We start from the raw sequence: 27,126 nt of genomic DNA, 5'->3' as shown, positions 1-27,126 counted from the left end.
CTGCTGGGGCCTCTGGGCCTCCATGGTTGGTTGACTTGATGGATAGATTAATGGCTGGGTGGGTAGGTGGTGGGTGGGTGGGTGGATGGATGGATGGAAGTCTAATGGATGCAGAGACAGCTAGATGGATGGATGGGTGAATGCATGAATGGATGGGTAATTTCCCCTGGGTAGCCAAGCCAAGCTTCCTAGCCATGGATGTTGCGCTTGTAAACTATTCCCATCCTTCCCACGCCTTGTGATTCCAGACATGGGATGTCTGAGGTTTTGAATACCTACTTCTGGGAGCAGAGGGGAGCAAGAGGCTGCCATGCCTCAGTTCAGCGAGGAGGGGTTGGCACAACCCCCTCACCATGTCCCCCTTCCCAGGGAAGCTGCACAGGCTTGCACAGACTTGGTTTTGTTATCAGATTAGGCACATCTGGTATGAGGCCCTTCTTTCTAAGTAAGGATACTCACAGCCTGGTGTCCTAGCTGCCAGCCAACACCAACAGCATAGATTTGTTGTTCCCAAAAGCAACCCTAAGAGGCTGCAGTTGAGAAGTCCCTTGCCCCAAGGGACTTCTCAACTCCAGAGAAGTTCATTCCTCCCAGGGCAGCTCTGCAGGGTACTCAGTGAATCACAGGGCTTTCCCCCATCCCATAGTTTTTATTTTTAAAAGATTTATTTATTTATGCATACAAGAGCTGGGGTACAGGCCAGAGGTGTGGGGCGTGAGAGGATTCACCAGACACAGAGTGGGGAGCAGAACAGGCAGACTGACTGAAATACACTGCCGAGGGGTGCAGCGGGTGAGACAGGAGAGGCCTGCTGCGCCATGTGGGTTGCTCCTTGGCCGGCCGGGAATCAAACTCATGCTGCAGAGGCTGCGGATTGCTTCATAGTGTGGTGCTTAACCCCTTGCGCCACCAGTGACCCCCGCCCCCCATAGTGATTTTTAATCTCCCCCTTTCCCTATGACTCTCCTGGCCAGGGAGACCTTGGTCCTGGGCCTATGTCTCCTGGCTGCTCCTTCTTCCACCCTCTGGGCTCTCTCCCATCTCTGACCTCTGGTTCCCAAATCTGTCAGTATCCCTGAGAAACAAGGCTCTAGGACTGCTCACATGGGACTGGACCTGGACCAGACTGACTGAGCCAGAGGACAGAGCTGACCTGCAGGTCAGATTCTGTGTGGATAGATAGACCTTCATCCCTGCTGCCAAGCCTTTCCTCACATATTTATTCATTCTCAAGACAAATATTTACTGAGCAACTACCTTATGCCAGTAAGTGTGCTGGACACTAGGAAGAGAGCGAAAGCCAAAATAGACATGAGCCATGTCCACAGACAGTACAAACAAGCAATCATAGCTCGGTGTGAAGCTGCCAAGGGTCCCTGGGAGCTTGGAATGAGGGAGGCTACCTAACCGGGCCTGGAGTCAGGGACGGCTTCCTCGAGGGAGACCTGTCTAGATCCCGGTGGGAAGCCATGTGGAGAACTGTTCCAGACAGAGGGAGCAGCATGGATGATGGATGGCTACTTTCCCCATGTCATTAGAAGTGGGTGGCTTGTCCCTCCCCCCAGCCATGAGAGTGGGTTCACAACTACCTTCCCCCCAGTGACACCTGATCCCCAAGACATCTGGATGCTTGAGCACCTGCCCTGGGGAGAAAATCTGAGAGGCATGAGAGAGTTTGGCTTATTCAGGGAACTGTCACTGAACCATGGAGCATGACAGGACTCTGAGGAGACAGCAGGCAGGGCCCTGACTGTGGGGGCTGGAGGAGAGAACACTGTTAGGCGGAGGTAGGTGAGGAGGTTGCTCAGGCTACAGGGTGGAAAATATATCCTGCCATTCCATCCCCCCTTCCTCCCCCAGTCCTCCCGGACAGACATCACGCACACAGCACTCAGATCTGTGGGGAGTGGCCTTTATTGGAAGCATTGCAGTCTGGGCAGCGAGAAGCCGTGCTGCTTCTGTGTTCACGCCGCACTGACTCCGCTGGCTCACGCCTGCACGGAGCAGCTGGAGGGCCGGTTCCTCCCTTCGGGCCCTTGGCTCCTCAGGGCCGTGGTGAGGCACATCCCTTCACTCAGACATAGGGCTCCTTCTGGGATGGTCTTGGGTTAACTGCTGTGGTGCTTGTTCTGGGGGAGAAAGGTCAGGCAAGGTCATGGGCTGGGGTCTTGGGCAGGTCTCAGAGAGAGGAAGAGGAGCTGGGAGGTCAGACTTGCCTTGGCAGAGTTCTTCTGCAGTCTCCGGATGATGCGGTTCACCCAGGGCTGGTCTGGGGGTGCACAGAGCTGACGACCTCTCAGTGTGGTGAACCTGGAGCCAGAGACAGAGAGAATGGAGTGTTGGAACCCGGCTTGCTGGGCAGAGGCTGGGGTCCATATCTGGGAGCCTGTTTCAGGGACTTCGCTGAAGGGGTTGGACTTGGCAGGAAGAGAGAGAGCAGGTGGGGGTATCGCCAGGGGCTGAGCCGGGAGAGGAGGTAGACGGGCTGCTCCCCATAACTCACACCACGGCAGGCACTCTGCAGCCATCCTTGATGAGCAGGTGGCGGAAGGCACGCACAATGTACCCGGGGATGGGGCGCTGCGTCACAGACAGGCAACAGTCTTCCGCGTCGTTGGCCCCACCCAGAGCTGGGGTAGGGAAGCGAAAGAAGGTAGGATGAGCACAGGGGCCCTGGGAGGGGAAGCCCTAACTGGGATTAAGGACAACTCTGTGTGTGTGTGCGTGTGTGTGTGTGTGTGTGTGTGTAGGCTGCCACACCGGTGTGCACTAATGTGGCCCTGCTGGTTGCCAAATGTATTGAGGTCTTTTTAAGCCTTTTGGTAAAGGGTCACTGCTCTGAGCACCACATAGGTCTCCCTGCTGCCACAATAACCCCAACTTCTCTCCCCGGAGCTCTCAACTTCCCCACAAGTGAAGAGTTAATGCTGGTCACAGCATTGGTGTGGGAGGGTGGGGGTGGAGGTTAGGCCCAGGCCCAGGAGACAGGTGTTTAAGGCCTTATGACGCAGTAAATATTTTGATGCCTAGTCTTAGTGTCTCCCATTTCCCCACCCCTCAAGCAAATATATGTTGTTCTCTCCTTCTGCCTGGGAATCTGAGGCAGCAGGAGAGAGAGCCTGCAGAGAGAAGGACAGCCATAGCCCCTGGGACACAACAAAAGACAGACACATGGGAATCCAGGGGCCCAGATACACCTACACTCATAGGGCCCAGGGAATCCCCTGTTCACCAAAACATGCAGCCCTAACTCAGTGTCACATCCAGTGCTAGGTAGTCTGAGATCTAGAAACCCCACCTCTCTCCCCCACACTGCCCCCCCAGCGCCCCCTCAGCCTTACCAGGGGAGGGCCCAAGAGCCAGCAGACTAAGGACCAGCAGTGCGGCTGTATGGGGCGCCATGGAGCGTGAGCAGAGCAGGTGGACAGCCGTGGGTGAGGATGAGCTTCCTGAGGATGGCGGGATCTCAGGCGTGTGCAGTGGCAGGTGCGAGGCTGAGACTGGGAGGGAGAGGAAGCACTGGGGAGCGCACGGCTGTCCTTGCAGCAGAGAGGGGACCTGCGGATGTAAGTGTGAAAGGCTGTGTGAGCCTTCAGGCTGCGACTGCCTCTTATTTATAGCCCAGAACTTTTGCTTTCTCTGTTGAGAAATCCCCCTCTGTGGATTCCCCTTTGCCCCCCTTTCTGATGGAACCTGACCCAGCCCTCCCTCTCCCCCCTCAATTGCTTCCCCCCTCTTTGCTTTCTTTGGCTTTGGCTCTGAGAACCTAAGCAGTTTGCAGCATGGCCGAGACTCACGAAGTCTGGTGCTGTCAGCTTCAGAGAAAGGAGCTGCACCTCCCTGGTGGCCTTTGCACTACCCGCCAAGGGGCAGGCTTTCAGAGGTGATGGTGGGATTGAGGGGCCGGTGAGGAGTGTGCCCCCTTCCCTAGATTCATGCCTGTCATTACTTTCTCTCTGGTGCTGCTGGGGGTGAAAAAGGTTCCCTGGTGCCCTGAGAAGATGTGTGGAGCCTGAGGTAGCCCTTCACCCTAAGATATGCAGTGCCCGCCCATCCATCATCTGGAAACTAGTGTCCTGGCTCAGTCATCTCTGCTCCTGCCTCTAGTTACCATATTCATACGTCCAGCACCTAGAACAGCTGCAGGGAGCCCCCTTCATTTTCCCCTTCTTCTTGATCCTGGAAACCAAAAGGGGATTTCTAAGGAGAGGGGTTGGCCAGCTCATAATCAGACAAATCCCCAAATTTCAAGGAATTGACAAATGGGGGAGGGGACAAGTGATTTCCCATCTTTATGAGATAGACCAGAGATAGACCAGAAGAGGTCTCAAAAGAGACGTTAATCTGTGGGGCACCCCTGCTACCACCCCTTCTGTTGGATGGGGGTGTGTATATGTGGTGTGTTTCCCACCTAAGTTTCTGATTTATCTTTCTTTCTAACCATTAACGATAGAAAGAATAACACTATCTCTGATCGTTTACTATGTGCTAGGCTCCTTAACGAGGACCTCTCCACGATCACCTTACTTAACATTCCTATCAGTCATGGAGTAGTTTTTGTTGTTATTAATATTGTTGTTTTGTTTACAATCATCTAATGGATGTTCCAAACACACACTTCACCTGACTACAGGTGAATTTCGTGATGATGGAAGCTGCTGAACCACCCACCCAAATAACCACATTATTATTCGAAATTTCCAGAAGCCAGGATACTGACCAGAAAGACTCAGTTGGAAACAACGCAGTCCCTTAGCCAGAGAGGTTCCTCAGGATTCTTACCTTTCTCTTCTTTCTCCTCTTCTTCCTCCCCTAGGGGTATGGACGCTCGGATGGGAGAAGGAGGTCGGGGGTCTCATTGCCACAGTGTAACAGAGTGCCATGGACCTACATCCCAGATGCAGGAAGAAGTCACAGAGGCACATGCCCGCTCGATAAATAAATAGATAATTCCCAGAAGCCACCATGGGGGCTAGCAGGCCCAGGGACCTGTTATTACCAGCACATCAGCATAAGGTCCCAGAGCATCTCGTTGGAGTTGCAGTCGACCCACCAGGTAGGCTGTGGAGGGCACGATGTGCTCAGCGTGGTTCTGCAGGGCCAGATGTAAGGTGCATAGGTGTTCTGCCACTGCTCCTGGAGCCACACCTTGTATTTTATCTTCCTCATCTTCAGATACTTGCGGTACCTTGGCATCTGTCAGGAGTCAGTGAGGCGGGCCTCAGAGGTGTGCAGCTGACACCTGGCACTGCATCTGCATCTCACACACCCTGCATGAGTAGGGGCTAACTGTCCACCTCGACTTCTGTGGCCTGGCCACCCATTCCCCATGTCCTGTATGGTCTGGATGTTTGTCCACCCTTGGTATCTTGATAGATTTGAAAGAGTTGCTGGACCTCACAGCTTTGTAGGACCTGTTCCGCCTGGACTAGGAATATGATGGCTCCCTAGACCCAGGCTGCTCAGGGTGCTTATTGGTTTTCTCTGGTACCATGTTCCACCAGGCTATATTCTGGAGGTCCCTGCCTGGCATCTTACTGGGAGATTGGTCAGGCCCAGCAGCATATGGGGAAGAGCTCCACCATAGTTCCTCTCAGAGCAGAAAGAGGGCAGTGACCAGCTGCACCCTGGCCATGCTGACTAGAGCCGCACAGCACCTACAAAGGCATGATCGTCCAGGGGTTCTGGCCCTGTTCATCAGAAACTCTGGAGTCAGAGCCAGCAGCAACACTTCCTCATTCAGGATGGATTTGTTCTGGGCGTGACTGAAGACCACAGTGTACTCCTTGCCTGGGGAGGCCTGTGTGGCTCACTTTCAGCTTTTCCCATATGGACTATGCAAACTGCTGGGGACAGGATGTTGGCCTTTGGACTCTGGGGTTGGATGAAGCCAGCTATACTGGTGTGAGGTAGTGATCTTGGAGAGGCCCACAAAAGCCTGGGAGAAACACAGCAGCTGGCTCAGGGTCTTCAACTGTGCTAGCAGCAGTGGCTGCTTGGGACTGAGAAACTTGTTGAAGTCCAGCTTTGTGTCTTCCATGAAGTGTGGGTCTCATGAGCCAGGCCAGGGAACTGCACAGGGTATAGGAGAGAGGGGGCAGGTCACCGTGAAGACATGCATGGGGTGGTGGGGTTGAAGCGGTTGGCAATGGTGGTCGTGTCAGGGCATGAATATTGGCTTGAGCAAGAAGCTCAGAGTGGCTGCTGGCAGTGTCATGAAGTAGAAGTGCCAGGTGTTGTGGTCCTCCACGGTGCACAGGGTGAGCGTGGCAGGCTGGCAGGGCTGGGCACAATGCCCAGGTGGGGCAATAGAAGGGTATGACTGACTGCAAGATAACCTCCTTATCTCACTGGAGCAGCATCATTTGAAGTGGCAGATGTGATTGGTGTGTGTGTGGCCAGTGCGTATCTCTCCATCGGGATCTGCAGGACCTCTGGGTAGTCAGTTCTCAGCTTTGGGCCTGGCACTAGGGCCTGTGGGCCTGTGGGCCTGTGGTCAGCTCCTTCTCCAGAGAGGCTACACACTCATGCCACCACACATACTTCCATAGGACAGCCACTGGCACAACCCCAGGGGCACTGTATGCCACCATGAGATGTATCTTAATGCCACCGTGCAGCTACTGGGAAGTGCCACAATCCTTTCCCTATCCCTGCAGGCAGCCTGAGTACTCAGCTAAAGCCTGGTTTCTGTGAGGTTGAAGCCACCTCTACAGAAGCTACCTCTGCTCTTGCAGCAAGGTGGGCAGCCTAAGGAGCTGGCTTAAGCCAAACCCACCACCTCTGTCATATCCAGTGCCCACTCCCAGCCTGCAAGGACTGGGTTTACCATGCCCTCTGAACTCGTGGGTACTGCAGTGCACCTGCTCAATCCGGGAGCCCGACATGTCCAAATTTTTGTTATTTATCTATTATTTTTCCTGTTTTCCACATAAGGAATGAATCTCAGCAGGCAAGTTCACATGGCAAGGGTCTTGACCTGGGTATCCTTTGCCCTAGATTTACACTCTTTACTATTGTCTTCCTTGTCCCTGGATCACAGGGCAGGACAGAGGCGTGAGACTGCAGCTGGCAGACCCAGAGCAGAATTCAGACTCCACCACTGGCTAGCTGTGTGACCAAGCGCACGCTATTCAGTTTCTGCATCTTAATGTCATAATCCATAAAATAGGAATGGTTGTAATTCTATATTTTAGGATTAAATGAGGTAATTGAGCAAAGCCCTTAGTTAGCAGCTAGCACACAATCAACGCTCATTCAAAAATGACCATTATTATTATTCTGTCTTTTCACTCTGATATGTGTCAATACATCTATCTACCCTTCTTTCTACTGATCCATCCTTCTGCGCATGGTGGTTCTGATTAGTCCCTGTTGCCATACCCTTCATTCTCCACTCATCTGTGGAAGGTCAACCTCTGCAGATGCAGTCACTCACGATCCCTTATTCTTTAGCTTCTTTTTGGGTTTGGCTCATGCAGTTGGCAGCAGGAAATCAGTGGGTGATAGGAGAGAGAGGCTGGGGCATCAGTTCCCTAATCCTTCATCTTGATGCGGGCCTGGCAGTGAACAGCATCTTCTGGAGCTTGTTAGAAATGCAAATTCTTTTTCAGGTCCTACTTCAGACCTATAGGAGTAAGCTGTGTTTAATACCTCCTCTAGATGACTCTGCTACATGCTGACGTTTGAGGACCATTGATTTACAGCTGCGATCCTTTTGGATTGCTCTTCTCCATGGTTCTATCTCTAATGCTCCTGGAACACTGTTCCCTCCTTTTGCCCCCTCAGGCTTCGCTGTGTTTTTCCACTATTTTTGTTAAGCCCTGGGTGCCTCTCCATCCTGTGTTTGTTCCTTAATCTTGACCCTACCTCTCAAACAATCCCTTTATTGATGTCTTTCTGGTTAAAATTTTTTGAGTGTGCCACCTGTTTTGTTGGCTTTTTTTTTTTTTTTTTTTTTGGCCAGGATTCTGACTAAGAGCAGAAGAGATCTCAGGTAAAAGATTCCCCAAATCCTAGTGGTACGTTGCTCATAGATTTGATGAGTGCATGGATAATCTCCTTGCGAGGCAGAAAGGGGACTAGTAATTTGAAGCATGCAGAAACATTACAATCACTTAGGCTATCACCAGTGAGGTGTGTAGTGGATAGAGGAATAAGACATTGGGAGATAAAATACCTGAAGCGCCTAGTTGCTGTGGCCATAAATGGTGGTTTCAAGTGGTGATTACATATATTTTTGGCGTACTGCTAGTTTCTGATTGTGCTAGCAAAATTACATCTAAAAAGATAAGATTAACAACAAACAACTATGAACCAGAGACACACTATGGGGGGTAGGGGGCGGGGAAAGGAGGGAGTGGGTTAAAACAAGGGGGCTGCAATTGTATGGGGAATATAAAAATAAAATTAAAAAAAAAAGATAAGATTAAGACCATGAATGTCTAACTCAAAGTGTGGGTGGAGACCAATTAGCCTCTGTGGAATTCTCTAGTAATCTTTATTTTATGTGACCATATGGCAGATATAGCTGAAGAGCAAGCCCAAGATCTGATAGTGGGGGTTGTAGAGTTGCAACACAGGGTAAATGTACAACTCCATCATATCCCTTATGCTAGAATTATATCAAAGGCCCTTGGGGTGTTGGAGTAAGGCCAGGTCTCCTGTTAATGATTATTTTCTATTTGAAAAGCAACTCCTGATTTGCCCCTGGGTCCTGGTTTAAGACTAAGATTATAGTTCATCCAGCAACACTGTGACTGAAGGGTGTCATCTACAGCACATCATGTAGCTGATGTGCTCATCAGTATGCCCTGGTGAGATGGACATTTTACATATGTTAGAGGGCAGGGAGAGGAGCACCCTAGAATCGCCGAACCTACCTGCTCTAAATAGGTTCTGTCATCTGCTGCATCCAGACAAAACATACTCTAGTGTGTAAGACCTTCAATGGAAAGGAACTTAAATACAATTAGTGTGCAATACAGAAAAGGGAAAGAATAAAGTTTTCAACTCAGGTTCCTGAAGTTACCTGTCCCCTCATGGGTAAATGCCCAGCCAAACAGGGTTGGCCCAAAGCAAGGCCTGAAAGCTTGCCACAAGTCTAAAGCGCCTTCTGGTGGGGACCCATAGGAAAGGGGCAGAAGGGGCCAGTAAGTCTGGAAGGAAAAGAACAAAATCAAAATCAAAATCAAAGCTGCCATCGTTAACCTCCCCATGGGTCTCCACCTACATCTGTTTCAACCAGTCGAGGACCAAAAAGCAAGCACAGCTTCTTCACATGTCTCTCTGCTCCATGTACCTCCTCCTGCACTCCTTCTGGTTCTCCATGCTTCTTCCTTCCTTCTCCAGGTTCCTCTCCAGCTTCTCCTCCTCCCTGCTCAGCTCCACCCTTCCTTGGGTGGGGCAGGGAAACTGGAATCTCCCCTTTTCCTGGGGACCATGCTGTTACATATACAGACCAGGCCTTCGAAGTTTCAGAAGGAATGAGTAAAAGCTCAAGCAGGTGGGGGCACAAGCGGCTAAGTGTCAGCACTCTGAAGCTATCAACAGCCACTGCAGCAAAAGGAACTGGGGCCAAAGCGGGCAGCAGACCTTTCCTGTCTCACCTGCTGCTCCCCTCAGCAGTGTATTTCAGTCAATCTGCCTGTTCTGCTCCCCACTCTGTTTCTGGTGAATCCTCTCACCCCCTCATACCTCTGACTTATACCCCAGCTCTTGTATGCAAAAATTAAATAAATCTTAAAAAAAAGAAAGTGTGTACAGGTGGTTCAGATCCCTTCTTATATTGTTTACTGCTTCTTTTCCTGATAACACTTATGCCATTTTGGAGAAGTTTTCTACAGTTAAGATAGGGATAAAAGGCTTAACCTTGATTTTCAGATGGGCCTCTAATGCATGCTAACATCAGTCAGAAGTCGCAGCCGTTTATCGTCCTATCCATGGCAATGATGAAGGTAAGTGGTCTCAGTGGCAGAATTTCAGGAAGTACACTTAATGTCTACTTTGCCAGGAAGAAGAGATGGCATGAGATTTGGAGTGACTCTGATTCATGTGCAGTGACTGACCACAAGGTCCCTGCCGTCACCTCTGTAAATGGTCCCATCATTAAGTTCCTTTCCATTAAACCTTTTTGTGCAAGTTCTGATTGATAGTATAGTGCATAGCTGGCACAGAAGTTTCAATTAAATTTCAGTATTTTCTGCCTAGAACCCTTGTTGGGAAAGATCCTGAGAATCCACACAAAAGAGTGAAATAATGAAATAAAAATAAACAAGGCGTCTGTACCACTTTCATTCTATGAATATTTATTTAGGCCATCCTATGTTCCAGACACTGTTCTTGGCACTAGAATACAGTAAACAAAACTCTTGCAGAATTTTTATTCTAATGAAGGTGATAGGCAACAAAACAAACAAGAAAAAGATATATTGTGTGGGATGGCAATAGGGTTATGAAGAAAAACAAAGAAGGCCAGAGGGCTAGGGAGGGAATATTTGGGGAGAGTGGTAAGCCTTTACTGGTAACATTGGAATGGAGAGCTGATCTGAAGGGGAGGGAGAGAGCCATGCAGAGATCTGGGGAAGATTCTAGGTACGAAACTTTTGAGGCAAGGATGCATTTAAGGCAGCTGTTATCAGAGGCCAAAGGCAAAGCCTAGAGTGGTAGGAGGCACAGATAGCAGGGGCCAGATAACATTGGCCTTTGTAGGCCTTTTTAGGGTTTGTTTTACTGTGAGTGAGAAGGTGGAAGGAGGAGTTTTGAACAGAGGCGTGACATAATCTGACATATTTTATAGGTGGTTCTGGCTGTCAGATGCAGAGTAGGCCAAAGTGATGCAAGAATGCAAGCATGGGGCCTCCCTGGTGGCCTAGGGGTTACTCAGGCCTCAGCACTATCACTGCTTGGCCTGAATTCGAGCCTGGCCAGGGAGCTAACCCACATGGTGCAGCAAATCTCTCCTGTCTTACCTGCTGCTCCCCTGAGCAGTGCTGAGCAGTGTATTGCAGTGAATCCACCTGTTCTGCTCCCTGTTCTGTCTCTGGTAAATCCTCTCACCTCCTGCACATCTGGCCTACACCCCAGTTCTTCTATGCATAAATAAAAAATAAAATAAATCTGAGAAAAAAAAAAAAAAAGACTGGAAGCATGGAGACCAGGTTGGAGGTTATTACAATAATGCAGGGGGGACATGATGTTGATGGGAGTTGATGAGAAATAGTCATTCTGGAAATATTTTGAAGGTAGACTCTATGGATTTGGTGAGGGTTTATGATGGTACCCATCAGCATGGCACAAGGGAGAGGACACAGGCCCCAAGGTTGGAAGGTTGAAGGCACCCACTCCCTTTAGACTAATGGGGGTGAGGGCTGGAGACCAGGGAGGTGGGTTTGAAATGGGTTTTGCCTACACCCACGCAGCTCTCAGTGTGCTTCACCTATTTCATCCTCTTCCCAGTCAGGTCGCTTTTGTGGGATTGTTAGGGGGAAAGGATGTCCTAAAGCTAATTCCATACAGGCTTTGTGGACACCACCCCCACCCCAGGCCAAAGCCAAAGACACTGGGAACTCCAAATCCCATCACCACCAAAGGGGACCTGAGGGTAGGGTTAAGCAGCCAGGTTGGTATAAAGCCAGACACGTGGGCTTTGGAGGGGTCCCCCATTTTGACTCTCCGCCAGCTCGCAGCGACCGGCCAGCTCGGAGAGTGCTTTTGGGGTTTCCAGGTCCGCGGATCGGGTAGGACGCATTAAAGACTTTATTTCCCTATTTTCTCCCTGAGTTGTACATTTTCCTTATTTCCTTTCCCCTTGTAAATAAACCTTTTATTAACCTTTTGTGTGTGCCTGTAGTGGAGTATTCATAAGTCCCTTTTAAGCCCGGGTGAGGACCCACAGCCAGGAACCTGTTCAATATCCAGGCTGCCCTATAACAGCATGAGCTCTGGACACCTCGGGTTCCAGCTCAGGGCTCTCAGCCCTGCCCGGTCCATCCTCCTTCAAGGAGCCTGCCTGGCCTTCATGCTCTTCAGTCAGACCAATTCCAAGTCGCAGGGGTCAGACATCTTGGACGGAGGAACCTGGGCCATCCGGCAGGAGAGCAACAGCTAGACCTGGGGAAATCAGCGAGTCTGTGCTAGGGGTTCGGGGCCAGGGCGTGAATGATTGTGAGGGGAGACCCTCGCCTATGCTAAGTATTTGTTGGCGTGTGGTTAGGCGTATGCTGAATTGTGTGAGTAATTGGCGTGTCCTGTGTGTGTGTGTGTGTGTTGGCGTGTGGTTAGGCGTATGCTGAATTGTGTGAGTAATTGGCGTGTCCTGTGTGTGTGTGTGTGTGTTGGCGTGTGGTTAGGTGTATGCTGAATTGTGTGAGTAATTGGCGTGTCGTGTGTGTGTGTGTGTGTTGGCGTGTGGTTAGGCGTATGCTGAATTGTGTGAGTAATTGGCGTGTCCTGTGTGTGTGTGTGTGTGTGTGTGTGTTGGCGTGTGGTTAGGCGTATGCTGAATTGTGTGAGTAATTGGCGTGTCCTGTGTGTGTGTGTGTGTGTGTGTGTGTTGGCGTGTGGTTAGGCGTATGCTGAATTGTGTGAGTAATTGGCGTGTCCTGTGTGTGTGTGTGTGTGTGTTGGCGTGTGGTTAGGCGTATGCTGAATTGTGTGAGTAATTGGCGTGTCCTGTGTGTGTGTGTGTGTGTGTGTTGGCGTGTGGTTAGGCGTATGCTGAATTGTGTGAGTAATTGGCGTGTCCTGTGTGTGTGTGTGTGTGTGTGTGTGTGTGTGTGTGTGTGCCGATGTGTCCTCTCTCCCAGGCCTGCAGAGGGTGCCACAGCCTGTGAAGAGAATCCCTGGAACCGGGGGCGGCTCCGGCCGTCTGTGGGTGCTGGAGCAGGGGCGGGGTGAGGGCCGAACCAAACTCTCTGGGGCTGGCGCGGCCCCTGGGGCTCACTTCACTCCAGGCCTCGCCATTCCCACGGCCCGCGCCCGAGGGTCCCCGCGCCCGAGGGTCCCCGCGCCCGAGGGTCCCCGCGCCCGAGGGTCCCCGCGCCCGGGCCGGAAGTGCGGGGGGCCGGGACCCGCGGGTGGGCCGCGCCGGGTGGGCCTGGCCCGGAAGTTCCCCGGCGGCCGTTACCGGGGCCCACACCCGGGCCCTCGGGCCACCTCGCCGCCGTTCGGGGCCGGGAAGCCGCCGGCGTTCGGCGAGCCGAGGCGCGCGGGCGGAGGCTGGTGTTCGTCAGCCGACACGGGTCCTCCCCACCCCGGTGTGCCCGGCTCGGCCGGGGTGCGGGCGCCGGCGCTGAAGACCCGACATCATGTTCGCCTGAAAGGCTGAAGGAGGAAGTTCACACCCCACCCCACCCCCCGCACTCCCTTTGCCGCGCCAATAACCCCCCCCATAGGTTCTTTAAACCGTTTAATTACGGTGTCGAGTCTAAGAAACGCTTTCTTTATCCAGTGGAGGGTGATTGTGAGTCCAACTGTGCCAGGCGAGATGCTCAGCGCCCGCGGACCAAGGGCTTCCCCCTGGACCCGCCGAGAACCCTTGTTCAGCTTTTGTCATAAGTGACCTAGGAAAGTGCTAGACCTCTAACCTTGCATGGGATTCATTTGAGAATAACAAATTAAAAAAAAATATTTCAGTGAGATTAAGGACAGGAGAACAGAAATGTCAGCCCACAAGCCCGCGGTTCGCGGTCAGCGGAGGGAGGTTGCAGGCGACCAGCTGCCACCTGGTGGCGGCGCGGGACAAAGAGACTCGCAGCCTGTGGAGTTACTAGGTAGGCGGGCGGGCCGCGGGTGTATTCGGAATCGAAATTGCAGCCGGCAGCTCAAGTGATCAGAAGAGGAATTCTCTTGATCTCTTAATATTTGGATCGAAAATTGCTATTAGCACGATCCACGGTTCTACGCAAAGTCTTCAAGAACATGACAGCCGAGTTTCCCTGGGGCCCTTTGGCTTGCCACTGACTGAGAAATGGATATCTTGAAGAAAAGCAAGTTTTCAGCTTCCTGATAGAACTAATACAATCTCTGCAAGGGAATTGTAGACACCACTAGAAGAATTACAGATATAGGCTTTAGGAAACGAGGCCTGGTAATTTCAGCATCCACAAAAATGGCAATTCATTGCATAAGATTGACGCCAAAGGACAGAAGCATTGATGATTTTAACAGAACAATATTTGTCCCAAATCACATGGAGAAATAACACCTGGATGTGGAAGGAACTTCACAAAAGAAGCCGGCTGAAACTGAAGACATGTTTCACAAGCAAACGATTAAAGCAAGGTAACAAAATAATTTTTAACTTTCATAAATAGCAAGTACAGACCTAGTCCCTTTGACCCTCCTATACCGTTAAAGCAAGGCAGAAAAATGCCAAGTGTCTCATTTTTAATCTCTAAAAGGAAGCTATCAAAAGAAAACCTAAGTGTTATTGGTGATCACATTCCTCTAACGGGCTGGTGGATGAGTAGAGAATGAGATGGTGGCTAGCCAAAGTGTGACCCCAGGTTTCATGGGGTGGGTGTGTGGTGCTAAATTTGGCTGCTTAGCTTGGAATTACTTTTAGCTTCCTATGACTGAGGTTAAGACAATTCCATTAGCTGTAATTCCAAGACATCTTACTAGTCCTGTCCATCACTTATATTTGTATAGAAGCCCTTGAAGGATTCATGAATAAGGAGGGGAAGCAGGGGACTTCAGATTCTGAGTCAACACTGGCAAGAAGGAGCTGCGCCCCCCCCCGCCCCATTTCATGAGTGTGTGTTTTCTTTTTGTGGAAGTGATAGCGGTGAAATCTTTTACAAACATGGTATTGGTAATTTTCTGGAGGGCACTGAGGATGACCTTGCTAGAAGATGATGATATCTCAGTTTTAAGGCAAAGGATTGCTTTGGTAGTTCAGTGTTGAAGAAAACTCAGGATTCCAATGAGTTTTCATAATTTGGGGGGATGATGACTTTGTAATTATGGGGGTGACAGATCTTTAGAATTTTTTCCTCTTTTCTTTTTACATGTCATACAGCAGTCACTGTCTTTCTGTTGAACAATGACAGTTTAGTATTCAGCAAAAATTTATTTTTATCATATGCATGAGCAAGGCATTGGAAATCCTTCAAATTTATGATTTCGTTTTATCTTTTGTACTTAACTTTTGCTAAATATTTACTTGTCTAAGCACCAGTCTTCTGGAAAATTAACCATAATCTCCTTTCCCATTTGGCTCCTTGTAGCTTTATGCTTTTACACACACGCACTAGAAACTTTTATTGCAGTTTTTGGTAGAGCTCAGGAAGGAGTGAATATAAATGCATGTATTTAATTTGCTATCCTTATCCTGAACTCCTGTTGTCTTTGAATTTAATGGTGTTGATCTCTTCCCTTATGGTTTGTATTTAATGGCTTTACCTCTTGTTCAAGAAGTTCTTTTCTACCTTTAAGATTATAAGCACCTATATTCTGTGCTGGTACCCCATTTTTCTATATTTTCCTCTATTATTTTAAACACTAGGTTTTTCATCTACCTCATATGATGAAGCTTTTGAAAATGCTGAGGCTATGATAAAGGCAAAAAGTTTTTTTTTTGTTTTTTTTTTAAGGAATCGAAATTAGAACCTTTAAGAAAAACAAATAGCTGAGTGACAAAAGAAAAGTAAGTGTAGTACAGGTCTTTGCCTTTGCAGTGAGCAGTATTTACCTGCTCATAGTAATATAAACTCTGATCATGATATAAATATATTGGAATGATATTTAGAGGAAAGTGACAAGAGAGGAGAGGTGGTTAGAGAGCTAAGTCTCCACTTTTTATAATAGAAATCCAGTTGGTAACTTTTAAAATAGATAAATCAAGAGACAGAGGTCTGGACAAAGTACTTAGACACACAGTACTAATTCCTGGAAGAGACAGCTTAAGTCTCAGCACTACCATCATGAAGGCCTTATGCGACAGTTCGATCCTTGGCCAGGATGCTAACCCACATGGTGCAGCAGACCTCTCCTGTTTCGCCCACTGCTCCTGTTAGCAGTGTATTTCAGTGGATCTGCCCCTGGTGAATCTTCTCACTACTGTACTTCAGTCCTATACCCCAGTTCTTCTACGCAAAAATAAATAAAACAAAAATCTTACAATAAAGGAATATTTTTTTTTTTAAAGTAGCATGAAATCATTGTTAAGAATAAGCCCTTGGGGCCTCCCTGGTGGCCTAGGGGTTAAGTCTCAGTCAGGGAGCTAAGCTAAATAGCGCAGCCGACCTTGCCTCATGTTAGCATTGCTACCTCACGTTAGCAATATATTTCAGTCAGTCCACTTGTTCTGCTCCCTACACTGTCTCTGTGAATCTTCCTCCCAACCCTTCACACCGCTGACCTACACCCCAGTTCTTCTATGCAAAAAATCAAAAACAAAAAAACCTCTAAAAGTCAAAAATTAAAAAAAAAGAATAAGCCATTGATCCTTTTTGCTATTTTCTAAAGTCATGAGTATGTATTATTTGTGGTTTTTAAAAAAGTATGCACTTTACAGAAAGAACAGGTCAACCTTGTCAAAGATGACAGTGACAAGGAGAGGGGACACTCAATCTCTCATGAAATAAACAACACACCACATGCCCACTCGGTCTGGGGCTTGCGATGAATGACAGGCATGCAAGTGTGGCAGGATAACTTAGGATAACAGGAGTTTTGTTTGTTCTATGTTTTTCTCTTTAGAATGAGCAAGTGCTTTGACAAAGCTGAGAGTAGAGGCATCCTGATGTCAAGGTCCCCTTTACCTTGTGTAAAAGTTTTTTTTAAATTTTTTTCAAAGATTTATTTACTCATGCATATAAGAACCAGGGTACAGGCCAGATGCGCTGGAGGGTGAGAGGAGTCACCAGAGACAGAGCAGGGAGCAGAACAGGCAGACTGACTGAAATACACTGCTGAGGGGAGCAGCGGGCAAGACAGGAGAGGTCTGCCGCACCATGTAGGATTCTTGCCAGCCGGGATCAAACCTGCTGTAGAGGCTGCGGACAGCTTCACAGCGCTGCGCTTAACCGCCTGCGCCACCAGAGGAGGCCCCTGTGTAAAAATTTAAAGTAAACTCGGAAAGAGGTTATGTCCTGGAGGCGCAGGGAGAGGGAGGGTTTTGGTAAGACCATGGAGGAGGTTGGAGTGTGGGTGATGACTTCTGCTCCCTGATTGTGATGAGGCAAGTGACAGGACCTAAGAAGTTGGCTCTGGAGATGGGGTGTCTGGGGTGGTCAGGTTCAAGCCCAGAGCTTTCATATCTGAATTTCCACATCTCAAATGTGGAGCTGAGTCAAGAGTTTTTGAGAGTCTGCACCTGAAGAGTCATACCTGCTGGGACCCCAGGGATCACAGCATTTACTGGTGAGACTGATGTCCAATGGTAGGGTGGTGTGGGGAGCAGATAGAAAGTCTCCCCCTTCCTTGATGTTTCTGTGAGCTTTGCACAGAAGCTTTGCTCAGCAGATGGGGTCCTGAGCGCCCAATGTGGAATTTCTCATGAAGCACACAGGCTCAGGGGATTGGAGTGGGAATTGAGTCCACTGAGAAAACATTTTTGAAATAAGCTACTTCTTGTACATCTGGGTTTGCAGACAAAGATCACTCTTGAGTTCTTATCTGCCTCATCTAATACTCTAATGGCTTCATGACGAATGCTAAGCGCTGGGGTGTATTCAGGCTCCTGGGGAAAGAAAAGGTGGTGGGGCAGTTACCTCCAGCTTCTAGCCCCTCTCCCAGGATCTGTCCCCCTTTTTCCCCACTTTGCCTGGCCACAATCAGAGGGCTCTCCTTTCTGGGGAGCCGGTGGGGGGGGGAATAAGAATTCCTGCTCTGGAGAAGAAGAGGTAGAGGAGAACCAGGCTGAAATTATTTTTTGTAAAGAAAATGGATTTACTTCTGAATTCTGGGATTTCAGATGCCTACCAGAGGAGGCATATTCTTTTTTTTTTTTTTTAATATTTATTTATTTATTTATTTATTTATTTATTTATTTATTTATTTATTTATTTATTTATGCAAGCACTGGGTACAGTCAGAGGCACAGAGAGAATTCACCAGAACCAGAGAGGGGAGCAGAGCAGGCAGAAGGACCAAAGCACACTGCTGAGAGGAGCAGCAGGCAGCAGGAGAGGTCTGCGCGCCATGTGGGACCCTCCTCTGGTGGCCGGGAGCAGCCGGGGATCGAACCGGCGCCGCAGAGGCTGCGGGCAGCTTCGCAACCCAGCGCTCAACCGCTGCGCCACCGGGGAGGCCCAGGAGGCATATTCTTTGCCCTCAGGAGGGTACAGGGATCCTGAGACCCAGTCAGGTGAGACAGGAGGAAAAAAGGGAAGGGACAGGGTCTGTCCCCCCTGAAGAACTCTGAGGGATCAAGAAGCCCAGATAAGATGAGAGAGTAGGGCCTCCCCGGTGGCGCAGCGGTTGAACGCTGGGTGCGAAGCTGCCCGCGGCCTCTGCAGCGCTGGCTCGATCCCCGGTTCGATCCCCGGCAGCTCCCCGGCCACCAGAGGAGGGTCCCACATGGCGCGCAGACCTCTCCTGCCGCCCGCTGCTCCCCTCAGCGGTGTACTTTGGTCCTTCTGCCTGCTCTGCTCCCCGCTCTGGCTCTGGTGAATTCTCTCACCCTCCCGCGCTTCCCGCTTCTGACTGTACCCAGTGCTTGTATAAATAAACAAACAAACAAACAAATAAATAAATAAAAATACATGACTCTTTAAAACAAAACAAAACAAACAAACATGAGAGAGTATCTAGCCCCGGTAAAGAAGGAGAGCCAGGGGAGGGCTTCATTGAATGGGGAGGTGGGACGTCCTCTAGGATTTTTGGGAGGGGATGGGGGTTCCAGAAGGCTGCCAGGCTGGGACAGAGTGGCTGTAGGTTTCAGTAGAACTTTCCTCTGCCTGTTTCACAGGCAACCCCAGGCTCTGGCCCCCCTCCTGGAGACCCTTCCAAAGAGGTCCTTGGAGATTTGTGCTCAGTAGGCCCGAAAAGAAAGGGGAGGCGTTCCTGGTAGAGGCGGGACGTGATGGAGGTCACTCCTGGGGTGAGAAGCTGCCGGTCATAACCAGAGAGGGGATTTCTTCAAGGCCTCAAAAAGCTGCAGAGCCGCTCCGGCTCTCTGGGTGCTCTGGGTGCACCATCTCTCTATGGACCCAGAGAGACCAGGTCGTGCCCTGCCCATCAGCCTCCCCTCTGCTGCCCATTGGTCTTGGCACCTGGGAGATGAGGAAGTGCTTGGGTTTGGTGAGAACAGAATTCACCCGCCTGAGCGCTTCCCTGGGGCCTCAGAGCTTGGGCCTCTGTCTTTCTTATGACACAAATACACAACAACAGATCCTAGGGCGGGAGGCGAGGACAGCTTTTTATTCAGTTAGCTATCGATCATATTTACAAGGAAGGCTTGGGGTGCCATGGGGAGCAGGCTCAGGTCCAGGGTCCTGGGTGACCTTTTCTCCTCAGAGGGGACAGTCCTGCTGCCTCCTCTCACACTTCCTGGGAGACTCTCCCTCTTCTGCCTCTCCGGGCCGGGCCTGGCCTGGCGTGCGCAGCTCAGCTATGCATGTTAGGACTGCAAGCACAGATGGGTGTTTGCGATGGTTCAAGCAGGAGAAGGGATGTGGCAAAGCCAGCATGGGGCGGGGGGCCCTCTGGGGCCCTTGTTCTTCCCTTTCTTAGTTCACTTCTTGTTCCTTGGGTCGGAGCTCCAGCCCTGGTGAGGTTGGTGGGGCCTCCGGGACTCCAAGCCCTTTGGTGGCCTGTGGCCGCTCAGACCTGAGAGGGCAGAAAAGGAGTGTGAGGGGCCGACTGAGGTTCCCCTCTTGTCCCCCCCGTCCCCACCGCTTCTTCACCTTCTTTACCTTTTACAGCCTTTGGAGGCTTTCCCCTTCTTGCCAGGCTTGGACCCCGCCTTGTCCTTCTTACAGCCCTGGCCTTGCTTCCGTGGGGCTGGTGGCTTGTCGAGGCGCTTCATCAGCTGCTGCACCCAGTCCATCTTAGGGTCAGCACAGAGCTCTGGCTGAGAGCGCTTCCGAGGCGAGAACCTGGGGGTTAGCAAGCCTGTGTTGGCTTTGCCTACCTAGCCCGCCCCACTTAGCTGCTGCAGGCAGCCAGCCCCTTGTACCCACTCACAGGATTGCCGAGATGGGGCAGCCCAAGCTTGGTTCCTGCTTCCGGTAGCTGCGGACAACATTGGCAGGAATCTTCCTGATGCTGTACCTGAGGCAACAGTCCTGTGCTCCTCCATCATTGCCTGCAGGGTGGGGTTCACAGGAGCCAGGGGGCTGCTTGCAGACTCCCACCCAGGCCTCGCCAGCCCCTTGCCCCCATCCTAGGCAACCCTCTCCTTGGTACCTTGGGTCTGGGGGATGCAGAAGGCCAGGACCAAGACAAGGAGGCTCAGAGCCAGCGACTGAGTCATGGCTGTGGCAGAGGGTATGAGGCCAGAGCTGTGGGCCAGGTGAATGACTGCTAGCTGGGGGGTCCGTGTGTGGGTTGGGACTGGTCCGCTCCCTATTTATCGAGGCAGGCGCTCACTTCCCCCACCCACAGCAGTTCTGTCCAGGCAAAAATAGGAATCTCCCTCCTTTTTCCTTCCTGAAAGAGAGAGCATGTCTTGGCATCCAGCCTCACTAGTATGCAGGAAATGAGACTTCATGCAGCCAGCCAGTCCCCAACCCTCTTTCCTGCGCTATCTCGTAAATGTGAATTCAATGTCAGTTGAATCCATCAGGTCTTTCTTTTATCCCCAGTCACTATTTGGTGCAGACCTCACCTCCTCTCCCCAGATCACTGAGCGCCGCCTCCCTATTCCACAGGCTCTGGGCTCCCTCCTTCCCGCCAGCAGACTGAGGTCCGTTTCTAAAATGCAAATCTGATTATTGAATTGTAAGAGTTCTTTGTGCCTTCTGGATGATAGAGCCTTATCAGATGCATGATTTGCAAATACAGCCTCCCATTCCGTGCATTGTCTTTTCGCTCTCTTTGTTTCTCCCAAATCAATAACGACTTTTATTGCATCTTGAAGATAAATCACAAATAGGTCTGAGGAATCACCCAGTACCCTGCTGTTTCTGTACCTGGACAACTTAAATCTTATTTAACAGCCCACTGAACTGTTCCTTTTTCGGAGACTAAGATACCATCCCCAAGTTTCCCAGTACCATTGTTTTTAACTGTTGTAACTGGCTGAATCCTGTACAATTTTAATGTCATTTCCCTCAACAATTAGCTCATCTTTCTGAGCTTGACATATTGAACAAGCAATGCCTACCCTCATTTGAACCTTGCAAATGTATTTTTCACCCAAGAAATTTCAGATTTCAACAAGAGAGCCACTCCCCTGAATAAGTGTGATGGGAAGGTGCGTGCACATGGACTGCACCTTGAAAAGGTAGCGCAGCGTAACCTCCTTGACCATGTTCTCTGTGTGACCTCAGAGGGTGCCAGCAGTCGCCAGTTCCTTTCTATTTCTCCACCATTTGTCAGTCCAGATCCTCTTTTTCTTTCCAAAGAGATGGAGTTTGACATCGATGAGGCTGAAGCCCCTCCACAGGTGCCTCTGAGGCCCTTCACTATATTTGTGCGACCCCTCGGGGGATGTCCACATTTTTTGGAATGTGCACAGAGTGCTGAGAATGGTCTTCATTCTCATACTAGATGTAGCAAAAGCTCTTTTCACTGTCTTGATCATGTCCTCTGATACACAAACTTAAAAAATTTAAAAATTTGGGGCCTCCCTGGTGGCGCAAGGGGTTAAGAAGCAACCTATGAAGCTATCTGCAGCCAATACAGCACAAGTTCGATCCTGGGCCAGGGAGCTGCCCACATGGTGCAGCAGACCTCTCCTGTCTCGCCCGCTGCTCCCCTCAGCGGTGTGTTTCAGTCGATATGCCTGTTCTGTTCTCCACTCTGTCTCTGGTGAATCCTCTCACCCCCAGCACCTCTGGCCTGTACCCCAGTTCTTGTATGCATAAATGGCTAAATCTTTTTAAAAAAATATAGAAATTTTGATAAAGTCCAATTTATGTATTTTTTTCCTTCTGTTGTTGGTGCTTTTATTATCATGTTGCCAACCCAAGGCCATGGCCAAACCAAGGCCATGAAGATCTTTCCCTGTGTTTCCCCCCAAAGTTAATAAGATATAATTGACAAGTGAAATTATGTATGTTTAAAATATACAAAGTGATAGTTTGAGAGATGTATATACTGTGAAATAATTATCACCGGCAAGTGAGTTAACACCTTCATCTCTTCACATAGTTTCCTTTTCCTTTTTTAAAAAAATTTATTTATTTATTTATTTTTATTTATGCAAGAACCGGGTTACAGGCCAGATGTGCGGGAGGGTGAGAGGATTCACCAGAGACAGAGTGGGGAACAGAACAGGCAGACTGACGAAATATACTGCTAAGGGGAGCAGCGGGTGAGACAGGAGAGGTCTGCTCGCCATGTGGGTTGCTCTGAGGCTGGCGGGGATCGAACCAGCACTGCAGAGGCTGCAGACAGCTTCACAGCGCTGCGCTCAACCGCTTGCGCCACCAGGGAGGCCCCCCTTTTCCTTTTTTGTTGTGAGAATGGGTAAGATATGCTTCTCTCTCAGCAAATTTCAAGTGTACAATATGGTATTGTCCTCTCCAGTCACCAGAACGTACATTCCACCCTCAAAATTTATTTATCTTGTAATTGAAATCTTGTAACCTTTGACCAACATCTCCCCATCTTTCCCACCCTTCATCCCCTGGCAACCACTATTATATTCTGTTTCTGTTTAAAAATAAAATTCCACAGATAAGTGATACCCTACAGTATTCTGTTTGGATTATTTTACTTAGCATTTCCCCCTCTAGTTTCATCCACATTGTTGCAAATGGCAGGGTTTTCCTTTCCTTGCCTAACAGCTGAATAATATTTAATTTAATATATATATGTTTATATACGTGTGTCTCATATCGGTCTTATCAGACACTTTGATGGATACTTAGATCATTTCCACATCTTGGCTATTGTGAATATGCTGCAGTGAGCAAGAAGTGTAGATGTTGCTTCGAGGTAGTGATTTTCTTTGGATGAATACCCAGAAGTGAGATTGCTGCATCACGTGGTAGTTCTAGTTTTAATGTGTTTGGAAACCTCCATACTCTTTTCCATAGTGACTGTTCCAATTTACATTCTCACAGTGTGCAAACATTCCCTTTTCTCCACATCCTCTTGACCATTACTTTTTTCTTGTCTTTTTGACAGTAGCCTTCCTGACAGGTGTAAGGTGATATCTAGCTATGGTTTTAACGTACATCACCCCGATGATTAGTAGTACTGAGCTTCTCCTTATATACCTGCTGGCCATTTTTTATTTCTTTGGAAAACAGTCTATTCAGGTTTTTTGCCAATTTTTATTCAGGTTTTTGTTTCATGCTTTTGAGTTGTCTGAGTTCCTTATGCATTTTAGGTATTAACTCCTTATTATCTATGTGGTTTGCAAATTGTTTGCTGCAACCTTCTTCATAAAGTTTAGAAAGGGTTTATTTTTCTATCCCAAAAAAGACGCCATCTTTACTCCCGATTCCAGAAGCTGTGCTACTGTATCCCACAGCTTTCATAGCCTATTCAACTTGAAAAACTTCCATCGGGAGAGAATGTAGTGGCAGGACACAGCCATGCCCACTGAGCTCGTGGTGGCCAGGACTCGTGGAGCCTCAGGGCCTCAAGCCCTGCCCCTGCTCTCAGCCATGATGCAGTTTTGGTAGGATGTGTGTTCTCAGAAACTTAGCACAACTTCTCACCTGTCCAATTTATTGGCATGTAATTGTTGATCATTAGTTATGATCCTTTGTATTTGTGTGCTCACAACAAATAAACGAGGAGTTATTATCTCTCTTTTATTTTTGATTTTGAGTCTTTTTTTTCTTTTTCAGTTAAATTAATTTTGTTTGTCTTTTCAAAAATCAGCTCTTAGTTTTATTTTTTTAAAAGTCTATTTCATGTATTTCTGCTCTGCTCTTTGATATTTCCTTAATTTGTTCTTTTTCTAGTTCCTTTGGGTGTAAAATTAAGTTGCTTATTTGAGATCCTTCTTTCACTTTTTTTTAAAGATTTATTTATTTATGCATACAAGAACTGGGGTACAGGCTGGAGGTGTTGGGGGGTGGTGAGAGGATTCACCAGAGACAGAGTGAGGAACAGAGCTGGCAGATCTACTGAAATTCACTACTGAGGGGAGCAAGGGGGAGACAGGAGAGGTCTGCTGTGCCATATGGGTAGCTCCCTGGCTGCTGGGGATAAAACTCCTGCTGCAGAGGCTATGGATAGCTTCACAGTGCTGTGCTTAACCCTTTGCACTACCAGGAAGGCCCTGGGAAATACTTTAAATTATAGATACCTTAAGCAACAGAAATAGAACATACCAAGGCTTATGTGATGCCACAAAAGCAGAGGGAAATTTATAGGGTAAATTCCTATATTAAGAAAAAAGATCCCAGGCCTCCCTGGTGGCGCAAGGTGTGAAGCACAGCACTGTGAAGCCATCTGCAGCCTCTGCACCATAAGTTCAATCCCCAGCCAGCCAGGGAGCTACCCACATGGTGCAGCAGACCTTTCCTGTCTCACCGGCTGCTCTCCTCAGCAGTGTGCTTCAATCAGTCTGCCTGTTCTGCTCCCTACTTGTCTCTGGTGAATCCTCTCACCCCCCACACCTCTGGCCTGTGCCCCATTTCTTGTATGCACAAATAAACCTTAAAAAAAAAAAGAAAAGAAAAAAGATCCCAAGATTACATGGTTTTGTAAACAACTGGCAAATTAGTAAAAGTTAAAAATAAATAAATAGTAGTCATTAAAAAAGAAGCAAAAGTGGGGACCTCCCTGGTGGCGCAAGGGGTGAAGCACAGCACTGTGAAGCTATCCGCAGCCTCTGCAGCAGGAGTTTGATCCGCAGGCAGTCAGGGAGCAACCCACATGGTGCAGCATGGGAGGATAAGGATTGGGAGACATGAGGTGAGGAAGGAGTGGACCTTGTTGTGAAACACAGTGCTCATTTATGTCAAATGTTATCTACAGCCCATTTAAGTCCCATATTTAACGACCTTTGCTCAATTCAGGAAGCTCTATCAGGAATATAGCCTAAGCTTCTACCTCTGAATTTGGGACTGTATTGGCAGAACAGTTCAATCCTGGAGGTTTTGGCACCTCCCTGCTTGCTCCTGAGTCTTAGGGCCTAAATTAGGGACACTGACAGAGGGGAGCAAGCAGTGGGGGTTTTGTGGGCTGAGGATAATTGTCAGGACAAAATTCGGGGGCTGGAAAGAGCTGCTATTCAGGGCCTCCCCGGTGGCGCAGCGGTTGAGCAATGGGTTGCGAGGCTGCCCGGAGCCTCTGCAGCGCCTGTTTGATCCCCGGCTGCTCCCCGGCCACCGGAGGAGGGTCCCACGTGGTGTGCGGACCTCTCCTGCCGCCCGCTGCTCCCCTCAGCGGTGTGCTTTGGTCCTTCTGCCTGCTCTGCTTCCCACTCTGGCTCTGGTGAGTTCTCTCACCCTCCCGCGCTTCTGACTGTGCCCAGTGCTTATATAAATAAATAAATAAATCTTTAAAAAAAAAAGAATTAAAAAAAAAAAAGAGCTGCTATTCAAGAAGAAGATGATGGCAAGTCCCTGCACTGCACTGGATTCAGCGGGTGTGACCCTTGGGGTACAGATGAGGACATTGGGGAGGGTATAAAGGACCCTAGAATGGAGTAGAGTCCGGATACAAGTCCTCTCCTCAAGAGAGGAGCTGAGTGATCACCGGAGTTGTTACCATTCTCTGAAATGGCTGCTCTCCAGTCATCACTCTGCTGTCAGCCACTGGCCTGGGCTCATCCACCTCACATCTCACTTGAACCTTAAGCTTGGTATGAGGATTGGGGAATATCAGTCCTTGGGCCAGGCTGGATGTAGACATTAGGGAAGGGGACACAGAAACTCGGGGACTACACCTGTGGGATGTGAGTGTCCTCCTAATATTTCCAGTCCAGTGGCTGAAGGTTGTTGCTCGAGGAGCTCCCGAGAGGGACTAGGTAGTGTATGACAATCTCTGGGGTGGATGAAGGCAGATGGTGTTACATGGAGGTCTTGGTTCCTGGGGTGAAGGGTGAGGGGTAAGCAAGCTACATATAACTTAGCTCACCTCACCTTTACCTCTGCGGAGACCCTGGAGCTGGGGAGAGGTGTGCCCGTTGACCCGGCTCACCCTCAGTGCCAGCAGGCCCAAACTTGTTGAGGACAAGGTCTTAGGTGTGGGTGTTGCAAGGAGCTGGAAATTCCCACTCTGGGAAGTAGCCACATGCCCTTCAGCCCCGGGCCCATTTGCTCCCGCCTGGTGGGGGTTCCAGGGCAACAGATGCTCCCAGCTTGGCAGGCAGAGCTGGAGAGGGTTATGGCAGGAATTTCAGCTCAGAGGTTGAGCTAGTCCCGGAACAGGGCTTGGGGTGGGCCAGGCCCCTGTAGGCTCGTACATCTAACAAGGGTCAAAGGGCCTGGGTGTCCTGGTGATCTTGGGTTCCCAGCTGAGGATTGAGGACCCCCCGACCCGACCCCACTGGGGCCAAAGTGCCCTGATGACTGTGCAGCTATTGCCAAAGGAGCTACTGAGTTCCTGGGAGTGCAACTGCCACAGGCCTGCGGAGGTGTGTGGTATTTCTGTGCTGTGTGTAGATGCGGACATTATTCAGTGTGTGGCCACTCAGGCTTAGGGTTAGAGGTAGGACTCTGTGTGGGATGGCCTTGGTGGTTGGTCAGTTTCAGGGGTGGCCAGAGATCGGGTGGACGGTCAGTCTGCTCCCTGGTCTCAGTCTGCTGACAGGGTGTGTTCACCAGCGTCTTCCAGGCCTGCACTGTGCTCCTTCTTCATATCACCACCCAAATTCGAGGTTGTGCTCCCTTCTTTCCTCTCCCTGCAGCAGACACAGGAGCCATCCTTGTCCTCACGCTGTGATGGCCCCAGCCTATAATTGGAGGTTGGTAGTGGTGAGCATAGGGTCATGTGAAGAATTTCTGGGTAACACCCACAAGTGTTCCCTTGACAGGGTATGTCTGTCTGGCTTTCTCTTCCCTTAGAGTCTGTGTCTTCTGCATCAAAGAGGTTGGAAGAAACTGG

The 27,126-nt window shown here is 49.5% G+C and overlaps 2 protein-coding genes across 2 annotated transcripts; both read right to left on the bottom strand.

Moving 5' to 3' along the window:
• Positions 1-1,909: 1,909 nt before the first annotated feature.
• CCL19 (C-C motif chemokine ligand 19) lies at positions 1,910-3,565 on the bottom strand. The gene is made up of 4 exons (XM_084236132.1): positions 3,342-3,565; positions 2,504-2,630; positions 2,217-2,310; positions 1,910-2,129 (listed from the first exon to the last, which is right to left on the bottom strand). Exons 1-4 carry the CDS (start codon positions 3,400-3,402, stop codon positions 2,109-2,111), a joined length of 303 nt encoding a protein of 100 aa, XP_084092258.1. The 5' UTR covers positions 3,403-3,565; the 3' UTR covers positions 1,910-2,108.
• Positions 3,566-19,414: 15,849 nt separating this feature from the next.
• Positions 19,415-20,476, bottom strand: CCL21 (C-C motif chemokine ligand 21). Its single transcript, XM_084237467.1, has 4 exons — positions 20,356-20,476; positions 20,134-20,254; positions 19,863-20,045; positions 19,415-19,776 (listed from the first exon to the last, which is right to left on the bottom strand). The coding sequence occupies exons 1-4, from the start codon at positions 20,420-20,422 to the stop codon at positions 19,677-19,679; spliced, it is 471 nt and encodes a 156-aa protein (XP_084093593.1). The 5' UTR covers positions 20,423-20,476; the 3' UTR covers positions 19,415-19,676.
• Between the last annotated feature and the right edge of the window lie 6,650 nt (positions 20,477-27,126).

Source organism: Talpa europaea (assembly GCF_964194135.1).
Source record: "Talpa europaea genome assembly, chromosome: 7".
In the NCBI taxonomy this organism is placed as follows: Eukaryota; Metazoa; Chordata; class Mammalia; order Eulipotyphla; family Talpidae; genus Talpa; species Talpa europaea.
This window is presented reverse-complemented; position numbering and strand designations above follow the sequence as displayed.

What these genes read in the sequence shown, in the direction of transcription:
- CCL19 (XM_084236132.1), bottom strand. Translation starts at nt 3,402, where the DNA reads ATGGCGCCCCATACAGCCGCACTGCTGGTCCTTAGTCTGCTGGCTCTT. An exon ending in TGCAGAGTGCCTGCCGTGGT is followed by an intron (nt 2,311 to 2,503) that starts GTGAGTTATGGG and finishes CTCTGGCTCCAG; the next exon opens with GTTCACCACACTGAGAGGTC. An exon ending in TGCAGAAGAACTCTGCCAAG is followed by an intron (nt 2,130 to 2,216) that starts GCAAGTCTGACC and finishes TTTCTCCCCCAG; the next exon opens with AACAAGCACCACAGCAGTTA.
- CCL21 (XM_084237467.1), bottom strand. Translation starts at nt 20,422, where the DNA reads ATGACTCAGTCGCTGGCTCTGAGCCTCCTTGTCTTGGTCCTGGCCTTC. An exon ending in CTGCATCCCCCAGACCCAAG is followed by an intron (nt 20,255 to 20,355) that starts GTACCAAGGAGA and finishes CCCACCCTGCAG; the next exon opens with GCAATGATGGAGGAGCACAG. An exon ending in GCCTCCAAAGGCTGTAAAAG is followed by an intron (nt 19,777 to 19,862) that starts GTAAAGAAGGTG and finishes CTGCCCTCTCAG; the next exon opens with GTCTGAGCGGCCACAGGCCA.